This window comes from Cydia amplana, chromosome 12, assembly GCF_948474715.1.
Source record: "Cydia amplana chromosome 12, ilCydAmpl1.1, whole genome shotgun sequence".
Classification (NCBI taxonomy): domain Eukaryota; kingdom Metazoa; phylum Arthropoda; class Insecta; order Lepidoptera; family Tortricidae; genus Cydia; species Cydia amplana.
Window position 1 is genome coordinate 15,739,954 of NC_086080.1, and position 26,915 is coordinate 15,766,868.

The 26,915-nt window shown below is 32.9% G+C and overlaps 1 protein-coding gene across 1 annotated transcript in view; it reads left to right on the forward strand.

Moving 5' to 3' along the window:
• LOC134653126 (kinesin-like protein KIF12) overlaps positions 1 to 26,915 on the forward strand; it is a 61,701-nt gene that overhangs the window by 30,366 nt on the left and 4,420 nt on the right. Inside the window, exons 7-9 of the mRNA XM_063508430.1 lie at positions 24,780 to 24,920; positions 25,347 to 25,488; positions 26,417 to 26,653. Of these exons, the coding sequence (XP_063364500.1) occupies positions 24,780 to 24,920; positions 25,347 to 25,488; positions 26,417 to 26,653 (520 nt within the window). The remainder of the gene's footprint in view (positions 1 to 24,779; positions 24,921 to 25,346; positions 25,489 to 26,416; positions 26,654 to 26,915) is intronic.

The window sequence follows — 26,915 nt, forward strand, 5'->3', positions numbered from 1 at the left end:
CAACTCCACAAAATTCGATTCGATTTCACTATGAGAGCTTTTCCCATGACAATTCAATAATATTAGAAAAACATGGAAAATCGTAAACGTTAATGATGGATTCTGGTTCAGAATCGTTTGTAGTTATTTGTACTTCTTTTCATTTCATTTGTAGTTGCCAAACAACCCCACAAAAATCGATTCGATTTTACCACGAGAGCTTTTCTCATGACAATTCAATAATATTTGAAAAACTTGGAAAATCGTTAACGTTTATGATGTATTCCGGTTCAGAATCGTTTGTAGTTATTTGTAGTTCTTTTCATTTCATTTGTAGTTGCCAAACAACCCCACAAAATTCAATTCGATTTCACTATGAGAGCTTTTCTCATGACAATTCAATAATATGTGAAAAACTTGGAAAATCATAAACGTTTATGATGGATTCTGGTTCAGAATAGTGTGTAGTTATTTGTAGTTGTTTTCATTTCATTTGTAGTTGCCAAACAACCCCACAAAAATTGATTCGATTTCACTACGATAGTTTTCTCATGACAATTCAATAATATGTGAAAAATTTGGAAAATCGTAAATGTTTATGATGGATTCTGGTTTAGAATCGTTTGTAGTTATTTGTAGTTCCTTTCATTTCATATGTAGTTACCAAACAACGCCACAACATTCGTTTCGATTTCACTATGAGAGCTTTTCCCATGACAATTCAATAATATTTTAAAAACTTGGAAAATCGTAAACGTTTATGATGGATTCTGGTTCAGAATAGTTTGTAGTTATTTGTAGTTCTTTTCTTTTCATTTGTAGTTGCCTAACAACCCCACAAAAATCGATTCGAGTTTACCACGAGAGCTTTTCTCATGACAATTCAATAATATTTGAAAAACTTGGAAAATCGTAAACGTTTATGATGGATTCCGGTTCAGAATAGTGTGTAGTTATTTGTAGTTCTTTTCATTTCATTTGTAGTTGCCAAACAACCCCACAAAAATCGATTTGATTTTACTATGAGAGCTTTTCTCATGACAATTCAATAGTATTTGAAAAACTTGGAAAATCATTGACGTTTATGATGTATTCCGGTTCAGAATTGTTTGTAGTTATTTGTAGTTCTTTTCATTTCATTTGTAGTCGCCAAACAACCCCACAAAATTCGATTCGATTTCACTATGAGAGCTTTTCTCATGACAATTCAATAATATGTGAAAAACTTGGAAAATCGTAAATGTTTATGATGGATTCTGGTTCAGAATCGTTTGTAGTTATTTGTAGTTCTTTTCGTTTCATTTGTAGTTGCCAAAAAACCCTACAAAAATCGATTCGATTGCACTACGAGAGCTTTTCTCATGACAATTCTATAATATGTGAAAATTTTGATAAATCGTAAATGTTTATGACGAATTCTGGTTCAGAATCGTTTGTAGTTATTTGTAGTTCTTTTCATTTCATTTGTAGTTGCCAAACAACCCCACAAAAATTGATTCGATTTAACTACAATAGTTTTCTCATGACAATTCAATAATATGTGAAAAATTTGGAAAATCGTAAATGTTTATGATGGATTCTGGTTCAGAATAGTTTGTAGTTATTTGTAGTTCTTTTCATTTCATTTGTAGTTGCCAAACAACCCCAAAAAAATCGATTCGATTTCACTACGAGAGCTTTTCTCATGACAATTCAATAATATTTGAAAAACTTGGAAAATCATTGACGTTTATGATGTATTCCGGTTCAGAATTGTTTGTAGTTATTTGTAGTTCTTTTCATTTTATTTATAGTTGCCAAACAACCCCACAAAAATCGATTCGATTTCACTATGAGAGCTTTTCTCATGACAATTCAATAATATGTGAAAAACTTGGAAAATCGTAAACGTTTATGACGGATTCTGGTTCAGAATCGTTTGTAGTTATTTGTAGTTCTTTTCGTTTCATTTGTAGTTGCCAAACAACCCCACAAATTTGAATTGTATTCTAGTGCCAAACTTTCTTATGACAATTCAATAATATTAGAAAAACTTGGAAACTTCGTCACTTTTATGATTGATTCTGGTATAGAATCGTTAGTTAATGAATTTAGTATTTTCTTTTCCTTTATAAAAGCAAAATAACGGGAGAAAAAATAGTTTCACTACGAGAGCGCGTTGATGTCTTTCACAAGGAATTGGCTAAGTTAGGAAAAAACTTGATCAATCCTACAATTTCCTGGTTGATTATTGTTCAGAATCGTTTGTAGTTATTTGTAGTTCTTTTCATTTCATTTGTAGTTGCCAAACTACCCCACAAAAATCGATTCGATTTTACTACGAGAGCTTTTCTCATGACAATTCAATAATATGTGAAAAATTAGGAAAATCGTAAATGTTTATGATGGATTCTGGTTCAGAATCGTTTGTAGTTATTTGTAGTTCTTTTCATTTCATTTGTAGTTGCCAAACAACCCCAAAAAAATCGATTCGATTTCACTACGAGAGCTTTTCTCATGACAATTCAATAATATGTGAAAAATTTGGAAAATCGTAAATGTTTATGATGGATTCTGGTTCAGAATCGTTTGTAGTTATTTGTAGTTCTTTTCATTTCATTTGTAGTTGCCAAACAACCCCACAAAAATTGATTCGATTTCACTACGATAGTTTTCTTATGACAATTCGATGATATGTGAAAAATTTGGAAAATCGTAAATGTTTATGATGGATTCTGGTTCAGAATCGTTTGTAGTTATTTGTAGTTCTTTTCGTTTCATTTGTAGTTGCCAAACAACCCCACAAATTTGAATTGTATTCTAGTGCCAAACTTTCTTATGACAATTCAATAATATTAGAAAAACTTGGAAACTTCGTCACTTTTATGATTGATTCTGGTATAGAATCGTTATTTAATGAATTTAGTATTTTCTTTTCCTTTATAAAAGCAAAATAACGGGAGAAAAAATAGTTTCACTACGAGAGCGCGTTGATGTCTTTCACAAGGAATTGGCTAAGTTAGGAAAAAACTTGATCAATCCTACAATTTCCTGGTTGATTATTGTTCAGAATCGTTTGTAGTTATTTGTAGTTCTTTTCATTTCATTTGTAGTTGCCAAACTACCCCACAAAAATCGATTCGATTTTACTACGAGAGCTTTTCTCATGACACTTCAATAATATTTGAAAAACTTGGAAAATCGTAAACGTTTATGATGGATTCAGGTTCAGAATCGTTTGTAGTTATTTGTAGTTCTTTTCATTTCATTTGTAGTTGCCAAACAACCCCACAAAAATTGATTCGATTTCACTACAATAGTTTTCTCATGACAATTCAATAATATGTGAAAAATTAGGAAAATCGTAAATGTTTATGATGGATTCTGGTTCAGAATCGTTTGTAGTTATTTGTAGTTCTTTTCATTTCATTTGTAGTTGCCAAACAACCCCAAAAAAATCGATTCGATTTCACTACGAGAGCTTTTCTCATGACAATTCAATAATATGTGAAAAATTTGGAAAATCGTAAATGTTTATGATGGATTCTGGTTCAGAATCGTTTGTAGTTATTTGTAGTTCTTTTCATTTCATTTGTATTTGCCAAACAACCCCAAAAAAATCGATTCGATTTCACTACGAGAGCTTTTCTCATGACAATTCAATAATATTTGAAAAACTTGGAAAATCTTTGACGTTTATGATGTATTCCGGTTCAGAATTGTTTGTAGTTATTTGTAGTTCTTTTCATTTCATTTGTAGTCGCCAAGCAACCCCACAAAATTCGATTCGATTTCACTATGAGAGCTTTTCTCATGACAATTCAATAATATGTGAAAAACTTGGAAAATCGTAAACGTTTATGATGGATTCTGGTTCAGAATCGTTTGTAGTTATTTGTAGTTCTTTTCATTTCATTTGTACTTGCCAAACAACCCCACAAAAATCGATTCGATTTCACTACGATAGTTTTCTCATGACACTTCAATATTATGTGAAAAATTTGGAAAATCGTAAATGTTTATGATGGATTCTGGTTCAGAATCGTTTGTAGTTATTTGTAGTTCTTTTCGTTTCATTTGTAGTTGCCAAAAAACCCTACAAAAATCGATTCGATTGCACTACGAGAGCTTTTCTCATGACAATTCTATAATATGTGAAAATTTTGATAAATCGTAAATGTTTATGACGAATTCTGGTTCAGAATCGTTTGTAGTTATTTGTAGTTCTTTTCATTTCATTTGTAGTTGCCAAACAACCCCACAAAAATTGATTCGATTTAACTACAATAGTTTTCTCATGACAATTCAATAATATGTGAAAAATTTGGAAAATCGTAAATGTTTATGATGGATTCTGGTTCAGAATAGTTTGTAGTTATTTGTAGTTCTTTTCATTTCATTTGTAGTTGCCAAACAACCCCAAAAAAATCGATTCGATTTCACTACGAGAGCTTTTCTCATGACAATTCAATAATATTTGAAAAACTTGGAAAATCATTGACGTTTATGATGTATTCCGGTTCAGAATTGTTTGTAGTTATTTGTAGTTCTTTTCATTTCATTTGTAGTCGCCAAGCAACCCCACAAAATTCGATTCGATTTCACTATGAGAGCTTTTCTCATGACAATTCAATAATATGTAAAAAACTTGGAAAATCGTAAACGTTTATGATGGATTCTGGTTCAGAATCGTTTGTAGTTATTTGTAGTTCTTTTCATTTCATTTGTACTTGCCAAACAACCCCACAAAAATCGATTCGATTTCACTACGATAGTTTTCTCATGACACTTCAATATTATGTGAAAAATTTGGAAAATCGTAAATGTTTATGATGGATTCTGGTTCAGAATCGTTTGTAGTTATTTGTAGTTCTTTTCGTTTCATTTGTAGTTGCCAAAAAACCCTACAAAAATCGATTCGATTGCACTACGAGAGCTTTTCTCATGACAATTCAATAATATTTGAAAAACTTGGAAAATCGTAAACGTTGATGATGGATTCTGGTTCAGAATCGTTTGTAGTTATTTGTAGTTCTTTTCATTTCATTTGTAGTTGCCAACCAACCCCACAAAAATCGATTCGATTGCACTACGAGAGCTTTTCTCATGACAATTCAATAATATTTGAAAAACTTGGAAAATCGTAAACGTTGATGATGGATTCTGGTTCAGAATCGTTTGTAGTTATTTGTAGTTCTTTTCATTTCATTTGTAGTTGCCAACCAACCCCACAAAAATCGATTCGATTGCACTACGAGAGCTTTTCTCATGACAATTCAATAATATGTGAAAAACTTGGAAAATCGTAAACGTTTATGATGGATTCTGGTTCAGAATCGTTTGTAGTTATTTGTAGTTCTTTTCATTTCATTTGTAGTTGCCAAACAACCCCACAAAAATTGATTCGATTGCACTACGAGAGCTTTTCTCATGACAATTCAATAATATGTGAAAAACTTGGAAAATCGTAAACGTTTATGATGGATTCTGGTTCAGAATCGTTTGTAGTTATTTGTAGTTCTTTTCATTTCATTTGTACTTGCCAAACAACCCCACAAAAATCGATTCGATTTCACTACGAGAGCTTTTCTCATGACAATTCAATAATATTTGAAAAACTTGGAAAATCTTTGACGTTTATGATGTATTCCGGTTCAGAATTGTTTGTAGTTATTTGTAGTTCTTTTCATTTCATTTGTAGTCGCCAAGCAACCCCACAAAATTCGATTCGATTTCACTATGAGAGCTTTTCTCATGACAATTCAATAATATGTGAAAAACTTGGAAAATCGTAAACGTTTATGATGGATTCTGGTTCAGAATCGTTTGTAGTTATTTGTAGTTCTTTTCATTTCATTTGTACTTGCCAAACAACCCCACAAAAATCGATTCGATTTCACTACGATAGTTTTCTCATGACACTTCAATATTATGTGAAAAATTTGGAAAATCGTAAATGTTTATGATGGATTCTGGTTCAGAATCGTTTGTAGTTATTTGTAGTTCTTTTCGTTTCATTTGTAGTTGCCAAAAAACCCTACAAAAATCGATTCGATTGCACTACGAGAGCTTTTCCCATGACAATTCTATAATATGTGAAAATTTTGATAAATCGTAAATGTTTATGACGAATTCTGGTTCAGAATCGTTTGTAGTTATTTGTAGTTCTTTTCATTTCATTTGTAGTTGCCAAACAACCCCACAAAAATTGATTCGATTTAACTACAATAGTTTTCTCATGACAATTCAATAATATGTGAAAAATTTGGAAAATCGTAAATGTTTATGATGGATTCTGGTTCAGAATAGTTTGTAGTTATTTGTAGTTCTTTTCATTTCATTTGTAGTTGCCAAACAACCCCAAAAAAATCGATTCGATTTCACTACGAGAGCTTTTCTCATGACAATTCAATAATATTTGAAAAACTTGGAAAATCATTGACGTTTATGATGTATTCCGGTTCAGAATTGTTTGTAGTTATTTGTAGTTCTTTTCATTTCATTTGTAGTCGCCAAACAACCCCACAAAATTCGATTCGATTTCACTATGAGAGCTTTTCTCATGACAATTCAATAATATGTGAAAAACTTGGAAAATCGTAAACGTTTATGATGGATTCTGGTTCAGAATCGTTTGTAGTTATTTGTAGTTCTTTTCATTTCATTTGTAGTCGCCAAACAACCCCACAAAATTCGATTCGATTTCACTATGAGAGCTTTTCTCATGACACTTCAATAATATTTGAAAAACTTGGAAAATCGTAAACGTTTATGATGGATTCAGGTTCAGAATCGTTTGTAGTTCTTTTCATTTCATTTGTAGTTACCAAACAACGCCACAAAATTCGTTTCGATTTCACTATGAGGGCTTTTCCCATGACAGTTCAATAATATTTGAAAAACTTGGAAAATCGTAAACGTTTATGATGGATTCTGGTTCAGAATCGTTTGTAGTTATTTGTAGTTCTTTTCATTTCATTTGTACTTGCCAAACAACGCCACAAAAATCGATTCGATTTCACTACGATAGTTTTCTCATGACACTTCAATACTATGTGAAAAATTTGGAAAATCGTAAATGTTTATGATGGATTCTGGTTCAGAATCGTTTGTAGTTATTTGTAGTTCTTTTCGTTTCATTTGTAGTTGCCAAAAAACCCTACAAAAATCGATTCGATTGCACTACGAGAGCTTTTCTCATGACAATTCTATAATATGTGAAAATTTTGATAAATCGTAAATGTTTATGACGAATTCTGGTTCAGAATCGTTTGTAGTTATTTGTAGTTCTTTTCATTTCATTTGTAGTTGCCAAACAACCCCACAAAAATTGATTCGATTTAACTACAATAGTTTTCTCATGACAATTCAATAATATGTGAAAAATTTGGAAAATCGTAAATGTTTATGATGGATTCTGGTTCAGAATAGTTTGTAGTTATTTGTAGTTCTTTTCATTTCATTTGTAGTTGCCAAACAACCCCAAAAAAATCGATTCGATTTCACTACGAGAGCTTTTCTCATGACAATTCAATAATATTTGAAAAACTTGGAAAATCATTGACGTTTATGATGTATTCCGGTTCAGAATTGTTTGTAGTTATTTGTAGTTCTTTTCATTTCATTTGTAGTCGCCAAGCAACCCCACAAAATTTGATTCGATTTCACTATGAGAGCTTTTCTCATGACAATTCAATAATATGTGAAAAACTTGGAAAATCGTAAACGTTTATGATGGATTCTGGTTCAGAATCGTTTGTAGTTATTTGTAGTTCTTTTCATTTCATTTGTACTTGCCAAACAACCCCACAAAAATCGATTCGATTTCACTACGATAGTTTTCTCATGACACTTCAATATTATGTGAAAAATTTGGAAAATCGTAAATGTTTATGATGGATTCTGGTTCAGAATCGTTTGTAGTTATTTGTAGTTCTTTTCGTTTCATTTGTAGTTGCCAAAAAACCCTACAAAAATCGATTCGATTGCACTACGAGAGCTTTTCTCATGACAATTCAATAATATTTGAAAAACTTGGAAAATCGTAAACGTTGATGATGGATTCTGGTTCAGAATCGTTTGTAGTTATTTGTAGTTCTTTTCATTTCATTTGTAGTTGCCAACCAACCCCACAAAAATCGATTCGATTGCACTACGAGAGCTTTTCTCATGACAATTCAATAATATTTGAAAAACTTGGAAAATCGTAAACGTTGATGATGGATTCTGGTTCAGAATCGTTTGTAGTTATTTGTAGTTCTTTTCATTTCATTTGTAGTTGCCAACCAACCCCACAAAAATCGATTCGATTGCACTACGAGAGCTTTTCTCATGACAATTCAATAATATGTGAAAAACTTGGAAAATCGTAAACGTTTATGATGGATTCTGGTTCAGAATCGTTTGTAGTTATTTGTAGTTCTTTTCATTTCATTTGTAGTTGCCAAACAACCCCACAAAAATTGATTCGATTGCACTACGAGAGCTTTTCTCATGACAATTCAATAATATGTGAAAAACTTGGAAAATCGTAAACGTTTATGATGGATTCTGGTTCAGAATCGTTTGTAGTTATTTGTAGTTCTTTTCATTTCATTTGTACTTGACAAACAACCCCACAAAAATCGATTCGATTTCACTACGATAGTTTTCTCATGACACTTCAATATTATGTGAAAAATTTGGAAAATCGTAAATGTTTATGATGGATTCTGGTTCAGAATCGTTTGTAGTTATTTGTAGTTCTTTTCATTTCATTTGTACTTGCCAAACAACCCCACAAAAATCGATTCGATTTCACTACGATAGTTTTCTCATGACACTTCAATAATATGTGAAAAACTTGGAAAATCGTAAATGTTTATGATGGATTCTGGTTCAGAATCGTTTGTAGTTATTTGTAGTTCTTTTCGTTTCATTTGTAGTTGCCAAAAAACCCTACAAAAATTGATTCGATTGCACTACGAGAGCTTTTCTCATGACAATTCTATAATATGTGAAAATTTTGATAAATCGTAAATGTTTATGACGAATTCTGGTTCAGAATCGTTTGTAGTTATTTGTAGTTCTTTTCGTTTCATTTGTAGTTGCCAAAAAACCCTACAAAAATCGATTCGATTGCACTACGAGAGCTTTTCTCATGACAATTCAATAATATTTGAAAAACTTGGAAAATCGTAAACGTTGATGATGGATTCTGGTTCAGAATCGTTTGTAGTTATTTGTAGTTCTTTTCATTTCATTTGTAGTTGCCAACCAACCCCACAAAAATCGATTCGATTGCACTACGAGAGCTTTTCTCATGACAATTCAATAATATTTGAAAAACTTGGAAAATCGTAAACGTTGATGATGGATTCTGGTTCAGAATCGTTTGTAGTTATTTGTAGTTCTTTTCATTTCATTTGTAGTTGCCAACCAACCCCACAAAAATCGATTCGATTGCACTACGAGAGCTTTTCTCATGACAATTCAATAATATGTGAAAAACTTGGAAAATCGTAAACGTTTATGATGGATTCTGGTTCAGAATCGTTTGTAGTTATTTGTAGTTCTTTTCATTTCATTTGTAGTTGCCAAACAACCCCACAAAAATTGATTCGATTGCACTACGAGAGCTTTTCTCATGACAATTCAATAATATGTGAAAAACTTGGAAAATCGTAAACGTTTATGATGGATTCTGGTTCAGAATCGTTTGTAGTTATTTGTAGTTCTTTTCATTTCATTTGTACTTGCCAAACAACCCCACAAAAATCGATTCGATTTCACTACGAGAGCTTTTCTCATGACAATTCAATAATATTTGAAAAACTTGGAAAATCTTTGACGTTTATGATGTATTCCGGTTCAGAATTGTTTGTAGTTATTTGTAGTTCTTTTCATTTCATTTGTAGTCGCCAAGCAACCCCACAAAATTCGATTCGATTTCACTATGAGAGCTTTTCTCATGACAATTCAATAATATGTGAAAAACTTGGAAAATCGTAAACGTTTATGATGGATTCTGGTTCAGAATCGTTTGTAGTTATTTGTAGTTCTTTTCATTTCATTTGTACTTGCCAAACAACCCCACAAAAATCGATTCGATTTCACTACGATAGTTTTCTCATGACACTTCAATATTATGTGAAAAATTTGGAAAATCGTAAATGTTTATGATGGATTCTGGTTCAGAATCGTTTGTAGTTATTTGTAGTTCTTTTCGTTTCATTTGTAGTTGCCAAAAAACCCTACAAAAATCGATTCGATTGCACTACGAGAGCTTTTCCCATGACAATTCTATAATATGTGAAAATTTTGATAAATCGTAAATGTTTATGACGAATTCTGGTTCAGAATCGTTTGTAGTTATTTGTAGTTCTTTTCATTTCATTTGTAGTTGCCAAACAACCCCACAAAAATTGATTCGATTTAACTACAATAGTTTTCTCATGACAATTCAATAATATGTGAAAAATTTGGAAAATCGTAAATGTTTATGATGGATTCTGGTTCAGAATAGTTTGTAGTTATTTGTAGTTCTTTTCATTTCATTTGTAGTTGCCAAACAACCCCAAAAAAATCGATTCGATTTCACTACGAGAGCTTTTCTCATGACAATTCAATAATATTTGAAAAACTTGGAAAATCATTGACGTTTATGATGTATTCCGGTTCAGAATTGTTTGTAGTTATTTGTAGTTCTTTTCATTTCATTTGTAGTCGCCAAACAACCCCACAAAATTCGATTCGATTTCACTATGAGAGCTTTTCTCATGACAATTCAATAATATGTGAAAAACTTGGAAAATCGTAAACGTTTATGATGGATTCTGGTTCAGAATCGTTTGTAGTTATTTGTAGTTCTTTTCATTTCATTTGTAGTCGCCAAACAACCCCACAAAATTCGATTCGATTTCACTATGAGAGCTTTTCTCATGACACTTCAATAATATTTGAAAAACTTGGAAAATCGTAAACGTTTATGATGGATTCAGGTTCAGAATCGTTTGTAGTTCTTTTCATTTCATTTGTAGTTACCAAACAACGCCACAAAATTCGTTTCGATTTCACTATGAGGGCTTTTCCCATGACAGTTCAATAATATTTGAAAAACTTGGAAAATCGTAAACGTTTATGATGGATTCTGGTTCAGAATCGTTTGTAGTTATTTGTAGTTCTTTTCATTTCATTTGTACTTGCCAAACAACGCCACAAAAATCGATTCGATTTCACTACGATAGTTTTCTCATGACACTTCAATACTATGTGAAAAATTTGGAAAATCGTAAATGTTTATGATGGATTCTGGTTCAGAATCGTTTGTAGTTATTTGTAGTTCTTTTCGTTTCATTTGTAGTTGCCAAAAAACCCTACAAAAATCGATTCGATTGCACTACGAGAGCTTTTCTCATGACAATTCTATAATATGTGAAAATTTTGATAAATCGTAAATGTTTATGACGAATTCTGGTTCAGAATCGTTTGTAGTTATTTGTAGTTCTTTTCATTTCATTTGTAGTTGCCAAACAACCCCACAAAAATTGATTCGATTTAACTACAATAGTTTTCTCATGACAATTCAATAATATGTGAAAAATTTGGAAAATCGTAAATGTTTATGATGGATTCTGGTTCAGAATAGTTTGTAGTTATTTGTAGTTCTTTTCATTTCATTTGTAGTTGCCAAACAACCCCAAAAAAATCGATTCGATTTCACTACGAGAGCTTTTCTCATGACAATTCAATAATATTTGAAAAACTTGGAAAATCATTGACGTTTATGATGTATTCCGGTTCAGAATTGTTTGTAGTTATTTGTAGTTCTTTTCATTTCATTTGTAGTCGCCAAGCAACCCCACAAAATTTGATTCGATTTCACTATGAGAGCTTTTCTCATGACAATTCAATAATATGTGAAAAACTTGGAAAATCGTAAACGTTTATGATGGATTCTGGTTCAGAATCGTTTGTAGTTATTTGTAGTTCTTTTCATTTCATTTGTACTTGCCAAACAACCCCACAAAAATCGATTCGATTTCACTACGATAGTTTTCTCATGACACTTCAATATTATGTGAAAAATTTGGAAAATCGTAAATGTTTATGATGGATTCTGGTTCAGAATCGTTTGTAGTTATTTGTAGTTCTTTTCGTTTCATTTGTAGTTGCCAAAAAACCCTACAAAAATCGATTCGATTGCACTACGAGAGCTTTTCTCATGACAATTCAATAATATTTGAAAAACTTGGAAAATCGTAAACGTTGATGATGGATTCTGGTTCAGAATCGTTTGTAGTTATTTGTAGTTCTTTTCATTTCATTTGTAGTTGCCAACCAACCCCACAAAAATCGATTCGATTGCACTACGAGAGCTTTTCTCATGACAATTCAATAATATTTGAAAAACTTGGAAAATCGTAAACGTTGATGATGGATTCTGGTTCAGAATCGTTTGTAGTTATTTGTAGTTCTTTTCATTTCATTTGTAGTTGCCAACCAACCCCACAAAAATCGATTCGATTGCACTACGAGAGCTTTTCTCATGACAATTCAATAATATGTGAAAAACTTGGAAAATCGTAAACGTTTATGATGGATTCTGGTTCAGAATCGTTTGTAGTTATTTGTAGTTCTTTTCATTTCATTTGTAGTTGCCAAACAACCCCACAAAAATTGATTCGATTGCACTACGAGAGCTTTTCTCATGACAATTCAATAATATGTGAAAAACTTGGAAAATCGTAAACGTTTATGATGGATTCTGGTTCAGAATCGTTTGTAGTTATTTGTAGTTCTTTTCATTTCATTTGTACTTGACAAACAACCCCACAAAAATCGATTCGATTTCACTACGATAGTTTTCTCATGACACTTCAATATTATGTGAAAAATTTGGAAAATCGTAAATGTTTATGATGGATTCTGGTTCAGAATCGTTTGTAGTTATTTGTAGTTCTTTTCATTTCATTTGTACTTGCCAAACAACCCCACAAAAATCGATTCGATTTCACTACGATAGTTTTCTCATGACACTTCAATAATATGTGAAAAACTTGGAAAATCGTAAATGTTTATGATGGATTCTGGTTCAGAATCGTTTGTAGTTATTTGTAGTTCTTTTCGTTTCATTTGTAGTTGCCAAAAAACCCTACAAAAATTGATTCGATTGCACTACGAGAGCTTTTCTCATGACAATTCTATAATATGTGAAAATTTTGATAAATCGTAAATGTTTATGACGAATTCTGGTTCAGAATCGTTTGTAGTTATTTGTAGTTCTTTTCATTTCATTTGTACTTGCCAAACAACCCCACAAAAATCGATTCGATTTCACTACGATAGTTTTCTCATGACACTTCAATATTATGTGAAAAATTTGGAAAATCGTAAATGTTTATGATGGATTCTGGTTCAGAATAGTTTGTAGTTATTTGTAGTTCTTTTCATTTCATTTGTAGTTGCCAAACAACCCCAAAAAAATCGATTCGATTTCACTACGAGAGCTTTTCTCATGACAATTCAATAATATTTGAAAAACTTGGAAAATCATTGACGTTTATGATGTATTCCGGTTCAGAATTGTTTGTAGTTATTTGTAGTTCTTTTCATTTTATTTATAGTTGCCAAACAACCCCACAAAAATCGATTCGATTTCACTATGAGAGCTTTTCTCATGACAATTTAATAATATGTGAAAAACTTGGAAAATCGTAAACGTTTATGACGGATTCTGGTTCAGAATCGTTTGTAGTTATTTGTAGTTCTTTTCGTTTCATTTGTAGTTGCCAAAAAACCCTACAAAAATCGATTCGATTGCACTACGAGAGCTTTTCTCATGACAATTCTATAATATGTGAAAATTTTGATAAATCGTAAATGTTTATGACGAATTCTGGTTCAGAATCGTTTGTAGTTATTTGTAGTTCTTTTCATTTCATTTGTAGTTGCCAAACAACCCCACAAAAATTGATTCGATTTAACTACAATAGTTTTCTCATGACAATTCAATAATATGTGAAAAATTTGGAAAATCGTAAATGTTTATGATAGATTCTGGTTCAGAATAGTTTGTAGTTATTTGTAGTTCTTTTCATTTCATTTGTAGTTGCCAAACAACCCCAAAAAAATCGATTCGATTTCACTACGAGAGCTTTTCTCATGACAATTCAATAATATTTGAAAAACTTGGAAAATCATTGACGTTTATGATGTATTCCGGTTCAGAATTGTTTGTAGTTATTTGTAGTTCTTTTCATTTTATTTATAGTTGCCAAACAACCCCACAAAAATCGATTCGATTTCACTATGAGAGCTTTTCTCATGACAATTTAATAATATGTGAAAATACTCTCGTAGTAAAATCGAATCGATTTTTGTGGGGTTGTTTGGCAACTACAAATGAAATGAAAAGAACTACAAATAACTACAAACGATTCTGAACCAGAATCCATCATAAACATTTACGATTTTCCAAATTTTTCACATATTATTGAATTGTCATGAGAAAACTATCGTAGTGAAATCGAATCGATTTTTGTGGGGTTGTTTGGCAACTACAAATGAAATGAAAAGAACTACAAATAACTACAAACTATTCTGAACCAGAATCAATCATAAACATTTACGATTTTCCAAATTTTTCACATATTATTGAATTGTCATGAGAAAACTATTGTAGTTAAATCGAATCAATTTTTGTGGGGTTGTTTGGCAACTACAAATGAAATGAAAAGAACTACAAATAACTACAAACGATTCTGAACCAGAATTCGTCATAAACATTTACGATTTATCAAAATTTTCACATATTATAGAATTGTCATGAGAAAACTATCGTAGTGAAATCGAATCAATTTTTGTGGGGTTGTTTGGCAACTACAAATGAAATGAAAAGAACTACAAATAACTACAAACGATTCTGAACCAGAATCCATCATAAACGTTTACGATTTTCCAAGTTTTTCACATATTATTAAATTGTCATGAGAAAAGCTCTCATAGTGAAATCGAAACGATTTTTGTGGGGTTGTTTGGCAACTATAAATGAAATGAAAAGAACTACAAATAACTACAAACGATTCTGAACCAGAATCCATCATAAACGTTAACGATTTTCCAAGTTTTTCAAATATTATTGAATTGTCACGAGTAAAGCTCTCGTAGTGAAATCGAATCGATTTTTTTTGGGTTGTTTGACAACTACAAATGAAACGAAAAGAACTACAAATAACTACAAACGATTCCGAACCAGAATCCATCATAAACTTTAACGATTTTCCAAGTTTTTCAAATATTATTGAATTGTCATGAGAAAAGCTCTCATAGTAAAATCGAATCGATTTTTGTGGGGTTGTTTGGCAACTACAAATGAAATGAAAGGAACTACAAATAACTACAAACGATTCTGAACCAGAATCCATCATAAACATTTACGATATTCCAAAATTTTCACATATTATTGAATTGTCATGAGAAAACTATCGTAGTGAAATCGAATCAATTTTTTTGGGGTTGTTTGGCAACTACAAATGAAATGAAAACAACTACAAATAACTACACACTATTCTGAACCAGAATCCATCATAAATGTTTATGATTTTCCAAGTTTTTCACAAATTATTGAATTGTCATGAGAAAAGCTCTCGTAGTGAAATCGAATCGATTTTTTTGGGGTTGTTTGGCAACTACAAATGAAATGAAAAGAACTACAAATAACTACAAACGATTCTGAACCAGAATCCATCATAAACGTTTACGATTTTCCTAATTTTTCACATATTATTAAATTGTCATGAGAAAACTATTGTAGTGAAATCGAATCAATTTTTGTGGGGTTGTTTGGCAACTACAAATGAAATGAAAAGAACTACAAATAACTACAAACGATTCTGAACCAGAATCCATCATAAACGTTTACGATTTTCCAAGTTTTTCACATATTATTGAATTGTCATGAGAAAAGCTCTCATAGTGAAATCGAATCGAATTTTGTGGGGTTGTTTGGCGACTACAAATGAAATGAAAAGAACTACAAATAACTACAAACAATTCTGAACCGGAATACATTATAAACGTCAATGATTTTCCAAGTTTTTCAAATATTATTGAATTGTCTTGAGAAAAGCTCTCGTAGTGAAATCGAATCGATTTTTTTGGGGTTGTTTGGCAACTACAAATGAAATGAAAAGAACTACAAATAACTACAAACGATTCTGAACCAGAATCCATCATAAACATTTACGATTTTCCAAATTTTTCACATATTATTGAATTGTCATGAGAAAACTATTGTAGTGAAATCGAATCAATTTTTGTGGGGTTGTTTGGCAACTACAAATGAAATGAAAAGAACTACAAATAATTACAAACAATTCTGAACCAGAATTCGTCATAAACATTTACGATTTATCAAAATTTTCACATATTATAGAATTGTCATGAGAAAAGCTCTCGTAGTGCAATCGAATCGATTTTTGTAGGGTTTTTTGGCAACTACAAATGAAATGAAAAGAACTACAAATAACTACAAACGATTCTGAACCAGAACCCATCATAAACGTTTACGATTTTCCAAATTTTTCACATATTATTGAATTGTCATGAGAAAACTATCGTAGTGAAATCGAATCGATTTTTGTGGGGTTGTTTGGAAACTACAAATGAAATGAAAAGAACTACAAATAACTACAAACGATTCTGAACCAGAATCCATCATAAACGTTTACGATTTTCCAAGTTTTTTCAAATATTATTGAATTGTCATGGGAAAAGCTCTCATAGTGAAATCGAAACGAATTTTGTGGCGTTGTTTGGTAACTACAAATGAAATGAAAAGAACTACAAATAACTACAAACGATTCTGAACCTGAATCCATCATAAACGTTTACGATTTTCCAAGTTTTTCAAATATTATTGAAGTGTCATGAGAAAAGCTCTCGTAGTAAAATCGCATCGATTTTTGTGGGGTAGTTTGGCAACTACAAATGAAATGAAAAGAACTACAAATAACTACAAACGATTCTGAACAATAATCAACGAGGCAATTGTAGGATTGATCAAGTTTTTTCCTAACTTAGCCAATTCCTTGTGAAAGACATCAACGCGCTCTCGTAGTGAAATTATTTTTTCTCCCGTTATTTTGCTTTTATAAAGGAAAAGAAAATACTAAATTCATTAACAAACGATTCTATACCAGAATCAATCATAAAAGTGACGAAGTTTCCAAATTTTTCTAATATTATTGAATTGTCATAAGAAAGCTTTGGCACTAGAATACAATTCAAATTTGTGGGGTTGTTTGGCAACTACAATTGAAACGAAAAGAACTACAAATAACTACAAACGATGCTGAACCAGAATCCATCATAAACATTTACGATTTTCCAAATTTTTCACATATTATCGAATTGTCATAAGAAAACTATCGTAGTGAAATCGAATCAATTTTTGTGGGGTTGTTTGGCAAGTACAAATGAAATGAAAAGAACTACAAATAACTACAAACGATTCTGAACCAGAATCCATCATAAACGTTTACGATTTTCCAAGTTTTTCACATATTATTGAATTGTCATGAGAAAAGCTCTTATAGTGAAATCGAATCGAATTTTGTGGGGTTGTTTGGCGACTACAAATGAAATGAAAAGAACTACAAATAACTACAAACGATTCTGAACCGGAATACATCATAAACGTCAACGATTTTCTAAGTTTTTCAAATATTATTGAATTGTCATGAGAAAAGCTCTCGTAGTGAAATCGAATCGATTTTTTTGGGGTTGTTTGGCAACTACAAATGAAATGAAAAGAACTACAAATAACTACAAACGATTCTGAACCAGAATCCATCATAAACATTTACGATTTATCAAAATTTTCACATATTATAGAATTGTCATGAGAAAACTATCGTAGTGAAATCGAATCGATTTTTGTGGGGTTGTTTGGCAACTACAAATGAAATGAAAAGAACTACAAATAACTACAAACTATTCTGAACCAGAATCCATCATAAACATTTACGATTTTCCAAATTTTTCACATATTATGGAATTGTCATGAGAAAACTATCGTAGTGAAATCGAATCGATTTTTGTGGGGTTGTTTGGCAACTACAAATGAAATGAAAAGAACTACAAATAACTACAAACTATTCTGAACCAGAATCCATCATAAACATTTACGATTTTCCAAATTTTTCACATATTATGGAATTGTCATGAGAAAACTATTGTAGTTAAATCGAATCAATTTTTGTGGGGTTGTTTGGCAACTACAAATGAAATGAAAAGAACTACAAATAACTACAAACGATTCTGAACCAGAATTCGTCATAAACATTTACGATTTATCAAAATTTTCACATATTATAGAATTGTCATGAGAAAAGCTCTCGTAGTGCAATCGAATCGATTTTTGTAGGGTTTTTTGGCAACTACAAATGAAACGAAAAGAACTACAAATAACTACAAACGATTCTGAACCAGAATCCATCATAAACATTTACGATTTTCCAAATTTTTCACATAATATTGAAGTGTCATGAGAAAACTATCGTAGTGAAATCGAATCGATTTTTGTGGCGTTGTTTGGCAAGTACAAATGAAATGAAAAGAACTACAAATAACTACAAACGATTCTGAACCAGAATCCATCATAAACGTTTACGATTTTCCAAGTTTTTCAAATATTATTGAACTGTCATGGGAAAAGCTCTCATAGTGAAATCGAAACGAATTTTGTGGCGTTGTTTGGTAACTACAAATGAAATGAAAAGAACTACAAATAACTACAAACGATTCTGAACCTGAATCCATCATAAACGTTTACGATTTTCCAAGTTTTTCAAATATTATTGAAGTGTCATGAGAAAAGCTCTCATAGTGAAATCGAATCGAATTTTGTGGGGTTGTTTGGCGACTACAAATGAAATGAAAAGAACTACAAATAACTACAAACAATTCTGAACCGGAATACATCATAAACGTCAATGATTTTCCAAGTTTTTCAAATATGATTGAATTGTCATGAGAAAAGCTCTCGTAGTGAAATCGAATCATTTTTTTGGGGTTGTTTGGCAACTACAAATGAAATGAAAAGAACTACAAATAACTACAAACGATTCTGAACCAGAATCCATCATAAACGTTTACGATTTTCCAAGTTTTTCACATATTATTGAATTGTCATGAGAAAAGCTCTCATAGTGAAATCGAATCGAATTTTGTGGGGTTGTTTGGCGACTACAAATGAAATGAAAAGAACTACAAATAACTACAAACGATTCTGAACCAGAATCCATCATAAACATTTACGATTTATCAAAATTTTCACGTATTATAGAATTGTCATGAGAAAACTATCGTAGTGAAATCGAATCGATTTTTGTGGGGTTGTTTGGCAACTACAAATGAAATGAAAAGAACTACAAATAACTACAAACTATTCTGAACCAGAATCCATCATAAACGTTTATGATTTTCCAAGTTTTTCACATATTATTGAATTGTCATGAGAAAAGGTAATCTAGTAATCTGTGGACGATGTTGTTGGTCTCACACTTTATTACCCTTTGTATTCTATTTCTGTGTCTTAACCCTGTGTGTTACTGTTTTTTGTCCCAAATAAATTGAAAAAAAAAAAAAAAAAAAAAGCTCTCATAGTGAAATCGAATTGAATTTTGTGGCGTTGTTTGGTAACTACAAATGAAATGAAATGAACTACAAATAACTACAAACGATTCTGAACCGGAATACATCATAAACGTTAACGATTTTCCAAGTTTTTCAAATATTATTGAATTGTCATGAGAAAAGCTCTCGTGGTGAAATCGAATCGAGTTTTGTGGGGTTGTTAGGCAACTACAAATGAAAAGAAAAGAACTACAAATAACTACAAACGATTCTGAACCTGAATCCATCATAACCGTTTACGATTTTCCAAGTTTTTCAAATATTATTGAAGTGTCATGAGAAAAGCTCTCGTAGTAAAATCGAATCGATTTTTGTGGGGTAGTTTGGCAACTACAAATGAAATGAAAAGAACTACAAATAACTACAAACGATTCTGAACAATAATCAACGAGGAAATTGTAGGATTGATCAAGTTTTTTCCTAACTTAGCCAATTCCTTGTGAAAGACATCAACGCGCTCTCGTAGTGAAATTATTTTTTCTCCCGTTATTTTGCTTTTATAAAGGAAAAGCGCTGGTGGCCTAGCGGTAAGAGCGTGCGACTTGCAATCCGGAGGTCGCGGGTTCGAACCCCGGCTCGTACCAATGAGTTTTTCGGAACTTATGTACGAAATATCATTTGATATTTACCAGTCGCTTTTCGGTGAAGGAAAACATCGTGAGGAAACCGGACTAATCCCAATACGGGCCTAGTTTACCCTCTGGGTTGGAAGGTCAGATGGCAGTCGCTTTCGTAAAAACTAGTGTCCACGCCAATTACTGGGATTAGTTGCCAAGCGGACCCCAGGCTCCTATGAGCCGTGGCAAAATGCCGGGACAACGCGAGGAAGATGATGAAAGGAAAAGAAAATACTAAATTCATTAATAAACGATTCTATACCAGAATCAATCATAAAAGTGACGAAGTTTCCAAGTTTTTCTAATATTATTGAATTGTCATAAGAAAGCTTTGGCACTAGAATACAATTCAAATTTGTGGGGTTGTTTGGCAACTACAATTGAAACGAAAAGAACTACAAATAACTACAAACGATTCTGAACCAGAATCCATCATAAACATTTACGATTTTCCAAATTTTTCACATATTATCGAATTGTCATAAGAAAACTATCGTAGTGAAATCGAATCAATTTTTGTGGGGTTGTTTGGCAACTACAAATGAAATGAAAAGAACTACAAATAACTACAAACGATTCTGAACCAGAATCCATCATAAACGTTTACAATTTTCCAAGTTTTTCACATATTATTGAATTGTCATGAGAAAAGCTCTCATAGTGAAATCGAATCGAATTTTGTGGGGTTGTTTGGCGACTACAAATGAAATGAAAAGAACTACATATAACTACAAACGATTCTGAACCGGAATACATCATAAACGTCAACGATTTTTTAAGTTTTTCAAATATTATTGAATTGTCATAAGAAAAGCTCTCGTATTGAAATCGAATCGTTTTTTTTGGGTTTTTTGACAACTACAAATGAAACGAAAAGAACTACAAATAACTACAAACGATTCTGAACCAGAATCCATCATAAACATTTACGATTTTCCAAATTTTTCACATATTATTGAATTGTCATGAGAAAACTATCGTAGTGAAATCGAATCAATTTTTGTGGGGTTGTTTGGCAACTACAAATGAAATGAAAAGAACTACAAATAACTACAAACGATTCTGAACCAGAATCCATCATAAACGTTTACGATTTTCCAAGTTTTTCACATATTATTAAATTGTCATGAGAAAAGCTCTCATAGTGAAATCGAATCGATTTTTGTGGGGTTGTTTGGCAACTATAAATGAAATGAAAAGAACTACAAATAACTACAAACGATTCTGAACCAGAATCCATCATAAACGTTAACGATTTTCCAAGTTTTTCAAATATTATTGAATTGTCACGAGTAAAGCTCTCGTAGTGAAATCGAATCGATTTTTTTTGGGTTGTTTGACAACTACAAATGAAACGAAAAGAACTACAAATAACTACAAACGATTCCGAACCAGAATCCATCATAAACGTTAACGATTTTCCAAGTTTTTCAAATATTATTGAATTGTCATGAGAAAAGCTCTCATAGTAAAATCGAATCGATTTTTGTGGGGTTGTTTGGCAACTACAAATGAAATGAAAGGAACTACAAATAACTACAAACGATTCTGAACCAGAATCCATCATAAATATTTACGATATTCCAAAATTTTCACATATTATTGAATTGTCATGAGAAAACTATCGTAGTGAAATCGAATCAATTTTTTTGGGGTTGTTTGGCAACTACAAATGAAATGAAAACAACTACAAATAACTACACACTATTCTGAACCAGAATCCATCATAAACGTTTATGATTTTCCAAGTTTTTCACATATTATTGAATTGTCATGAGAAAAGCTCTCATAGTGAAATCGAATTGAATTTTGTGGTTTTGTTTGGCAACTACAAATGAAATGAAATGAACTACAAATAACTACAAACGATTCTGAACCGGAATTCATCATAAACGTTAACGATTTTCCAAGTTTTTCAAATATTATTGAATTGTCATGAGAAAAGCTCTCGTGGTAAAATCGAATCGATTTTTGTGGGGTTGTTTGGCAGCTACAAATGAAATGAAAAGAACTACAAATAACTACAAACGATTCTGAACCAGAATACATCATTAACTTTTACTATTTTCCATGTTTTTCTAATATTATTGAATTGTCATGGGAAAAGCTCTCATAGTGAAATCGAATCGAATTTTGTGGGGTTGTTTGGCAGCTACAAATGAAATAAAAAGAACTACAAATAACTACAAACGATTCTGAACCTGAATCCATCATAAACGTTTACGGTTTTCTCAGTTTTTCAAATATTATTGAATTGTCATGAGAAAACCTCTCGTAGTAAAATCGAATCGATTTTTGTGGGGTTGTTTGGCAACTACAAACGAAATGAAAAGAACTACAAATAACTACAAACCATTCTGAACCGGTATACATCATAAATGTTTAGGATTTTCCAAGTTTTTCACATATTATTGAATTGTCATGAGAAAAGCTCTCATAGTGAAATCGAATCGATTTTTGTTGGGTTGGTTGGCAACTATAAATGAATAGAAAAGAACTACAAATAACTACAAACGATTCTGAACCAGAATCCGTCATAAACGTTTACGATTTTCCAAGTTTTTCTAATATTATTGAATTGTCATGAGAAAAGCTCTCATAGTGAAATCGAATCGAATTTTGTGGGGTTATTTGGCGACTACAAATGAAATGAAAAGAACTACAAATAACTACAAACGATTGTGAACAAGAATTAATCATAAACGTGTACGATTTTCCAAGTTATTCAAATATTATTGAATTGTCATGAGAAGAGCTCTCATAGTGAAATCGAATCGATTTTTGTGGGGTTGTTTGGCAACTACAAATGAAATAAAAAGAACTACAAATAACTACAAACGATTCTGAACCAGAATCCATCATAAACGTTTACGATTTTCCAAGTTTTTCAAATATTATTAAATTATCCTGAAAAAGCTCTCATAGTGAAATTAAAACAAAGTTTAGTCGTTTAGTTTGGCAACAACTAATGAAATTAAAAGATTTACAAATAACTACAAACAGTATAAACGATTTTACCCATAATCAATCAACACAGTGTGGGATTTATCAAGTTTTATCATACTTAGGGTCAGTTGCAGCATTCACACTTGACAGACTGTTCAACGTCACTTAGTAGTGATGGTGTGTAATTACCATTATATTATAACTTTAAGAGAATACTTTAAGGGTGACTGACGGTTTGGTACAACGGACCGTTTGTCCTTTCCTTGTAAAAGACATAAACGCGCTCTCGTGTTTAATTTCACCAAAAAGCTCTTTATCGGGAAAAGACATCAACGGGCTCATAAGGCTTTTTTTATTTTTTTATTTTTTGGAGTTAATTGGCTAGTACAAATAAAAATAAAAGAACTACAATCAACTACAAACGATTCTAAGCCAGGATCAACAATTAAAGCATAAGATTTCAAAAGTGGGGTGCTGGGATTTTTCTCACCCCCATAACTTTTTTTTGGGGCAACTACAAATAAAATCCTTTTAACTACAATCAACTACAAACAAAATACTATAAGAAAAAAAATATAAATAAAAAATTGGTCAAGGTCGGGTGCCAAGTTCACATAGGTACTTTTTAGCCATAAAAGTTCATTATCTCGCCCGCCAACATCCATATAATATTATCGGGTCTTATATTAATGGCATTTGAAATTAATGGAAATCACATTTAAGTACCTAATTATCCTAAAAAATATAGAATTCATACACAACACGGCGGCGTCAAAACTGAATTCTGAAATAGTCAATTTGTTATATAGGTAGTCTGGCCAGCTAATCGTGACAAAAGAAAACTGTCGTATGTTTGCGATTGTGCCAGCATCAGCATATGTGATGTCCGTCTATTGATTATGGGTCATCACCAAATCACATGGACTAATTTAAGACCCGTGTTTAAAGAAACGATTTATTTATAGGGATGAAAATGCTAAAGGTTCCTGGAATAAATTTGACGATAAACAGTGTTGGTTACCCCTATTTTCTTTTTAGGGTTCCGTAACCAAAACGACACAAACGGAACCCTTATAGTTTCGTCATGTCCGTCACTCCATACATACATGTAATTAAAAGTGAAAAAAAATTGAGTAGGTACCTACCTACAGTACCTACCTATAAAATAAACGTGTGCCACATCATTCGATAAGTCTTTAGAAATAACATTAAGGTTGTTAATAGGGTCGTTTCCGACTTTATTTCGAATCCAGTCGACCTTTTTAAGGACAGGGTTTCATTTCGAGAACCATAGAGTGGCAAACAGGTTACTTTACACACTTATTACAATTAGTACTATATAATATGTTGTAGAAAGTATGGTACCTACTAATATAATTTTCTCAAGCTAACTGTTCTTTAATACCGGCGTTAAGTTAATTGCGAAATTAAATACAGCAGTAAAATTAAGGTACCTAATCTAAAACGAACGAGGAACGTTAACGGTGGAAAGTATCTAATAAAGCTTGTTTGATGTTAGATTTCTCATCCTTAAGTACAGTCAGCAGCTAAAGCTGAGATAAATACCATTTTCGCCTACAGGTGGAACGCGGAGCAAGCCCTTACTCCGAAGAACACGGACTGGTGGTGCGGTCTTTCGTGTACCTGTTCCGGCTGATACACGACCGTCCGGAATGCCACTTCATACTGAAAGCTAGCTTCCTTGAGATCTACAATGAGAAGGTTAGTTTTGCAGTTGAAATAATTGAAAGAGGTCTAGTAACTACAGTAAGATCCAATTAAGAAGATTCTAAGGGGACCACGCCAAAAACTGTAGGTATATGCTGAAGACCATACATGGCTTGTGCGATGCGTAAATTAACGAGCATAGATAGACCACAACCAGATTATTAATATGACATTTTAAAATTCTTAAGATCATTATTCAACAACTTCAAACGCCACACTTCTGAAACGATTTTATAGCTAACTAGTCTAACTACCTATTGATTAGATTATTTGGTAGAGTTCCTATCTCCACAAAGCTACTTTTAAGTGTCTCCCATTTGGACGGCTCTTTTTATGTAATTAATTCACCGTCTCAACGAACATTCTGTTTTTATTTGTTTCCTGATCAGAACACGCATACATTGTAATATTGACATTCAGGTGATAGACCTGCTGAACCCGGGCACCGCTCGCAAGCCCCTGCAAGTGCGATGGTCGAAGGAGAGCAGAGGGTTCTACGTAGAGAACCTGTTCACTGTCGACTGTGAAGAGCTGGACGACCTGTTCGCTGTGCTGGAGGAAGGTAAGCTCAAGGACTTCCACATAGTCTACTTAATAGACCTGCTGAACCCAGGCAGCACTGAAGCCACTGCAAGTGCGATAGTTGAAGGAGAACAGAGGGTTCTACGTAGAGAACCTGTTCACTGTCGACTGCGAAGAGCTGGACGACCTGTTCGCTGTGCTGGAGGAAGGTAAGCTCAAGGACTTCCACATAGTCTACTTAATAGACCTGCTGAACCCAGGCAGCGCTCAGAAGCCGCTACAAATGCGATGGTCGAAGGAGAACAGAGGGTTCTACGTAGAGAACCTGTTCACTGTCGACTGCGAAGAGCTGGACGACCTGTTCGCTGTACTGGAAGAAGGTAAGCTCAAGGGCTTCCACATAGTCTACTTAATAGACCTGCTGAACCCAGGCAGCACTGAAGCCACTGCAAGTGCGATAGTTGAAGGAGAACAGAGGGTTCTACGTAGAGAACCTGTTCACTGTCGACTGCGAAGAGCTGGATGACCTGTTCGCTGTGCTGAAGGAAGGTAAGCTCAAGGGCTTCCACATAGTCTACTTTATAGACCTGCTGAACCCAGGCAGCACTGAAGCCACTGCAAGTGCGATAGTTGAAGGAGAACAGAGGGTTCTACGTAGAGAACCTGTTCACTGTCGACTGCGAAGAGCTGGATGACCTGTTCGCTGTGCTGAAGGAAGGTAAGCTCAGGGCATTCCACATAGTCTACTTTATAGACCTGCTGAACCCAGGCAGCGCTCAGAAGCCGCTACAAATGCGATGGTCGAAGGAGAGCAGAGGATTCTACGTGGACAGTGATGCTTAAGGTTAAGGGAAGTCTCAGTACAGTGAGGTCATGGCAAGGCTCAGTTGCCTATGCAGAGAATCACTTCAGGAGTAACGTATCTCTTCAGTTGACTATACGACTTTAATTCAAAATTTTCCCCTCAGGCATGCGTAACCGCGCAGTAGGCGCGCACGCGATGAACAGCCATTCATCCCGCTCGCACACGTTACTCTGCGTACGGGTGCGAAGAGACCTGCGCACCGACGGCGACGTGACCTGTTCCACCCACGGCAAGATCAACTTCGTGGACTTGGCGGGCAGCGAGATGACCAAGAAGACGCAGAGCACGGGCAAGACGTTGGAGGAGGCCAATAATATTAATAGAAGTCTTATGGTTTTAGGTGAGTGGTGTAATGGTGATTCTGTAACACTTTCAGTGCCGAAAACCCAACTATCGGGAATTTTATGATTTCGTTCCCAGGCCGGACGACCCGATAGTCGCGGGATCGTGGTACTACAGCTTTTTATGACGAAATTTTTGTGGCCTGGCGCGGATGTCTTGTTTGACTGGGTGGCAATGAATGTGTTAACATTCAGGAGAGTGTTATCACATCCATTACCTCGGTTAGAAACCACAATACATATATGATTGTCACCTTCCTA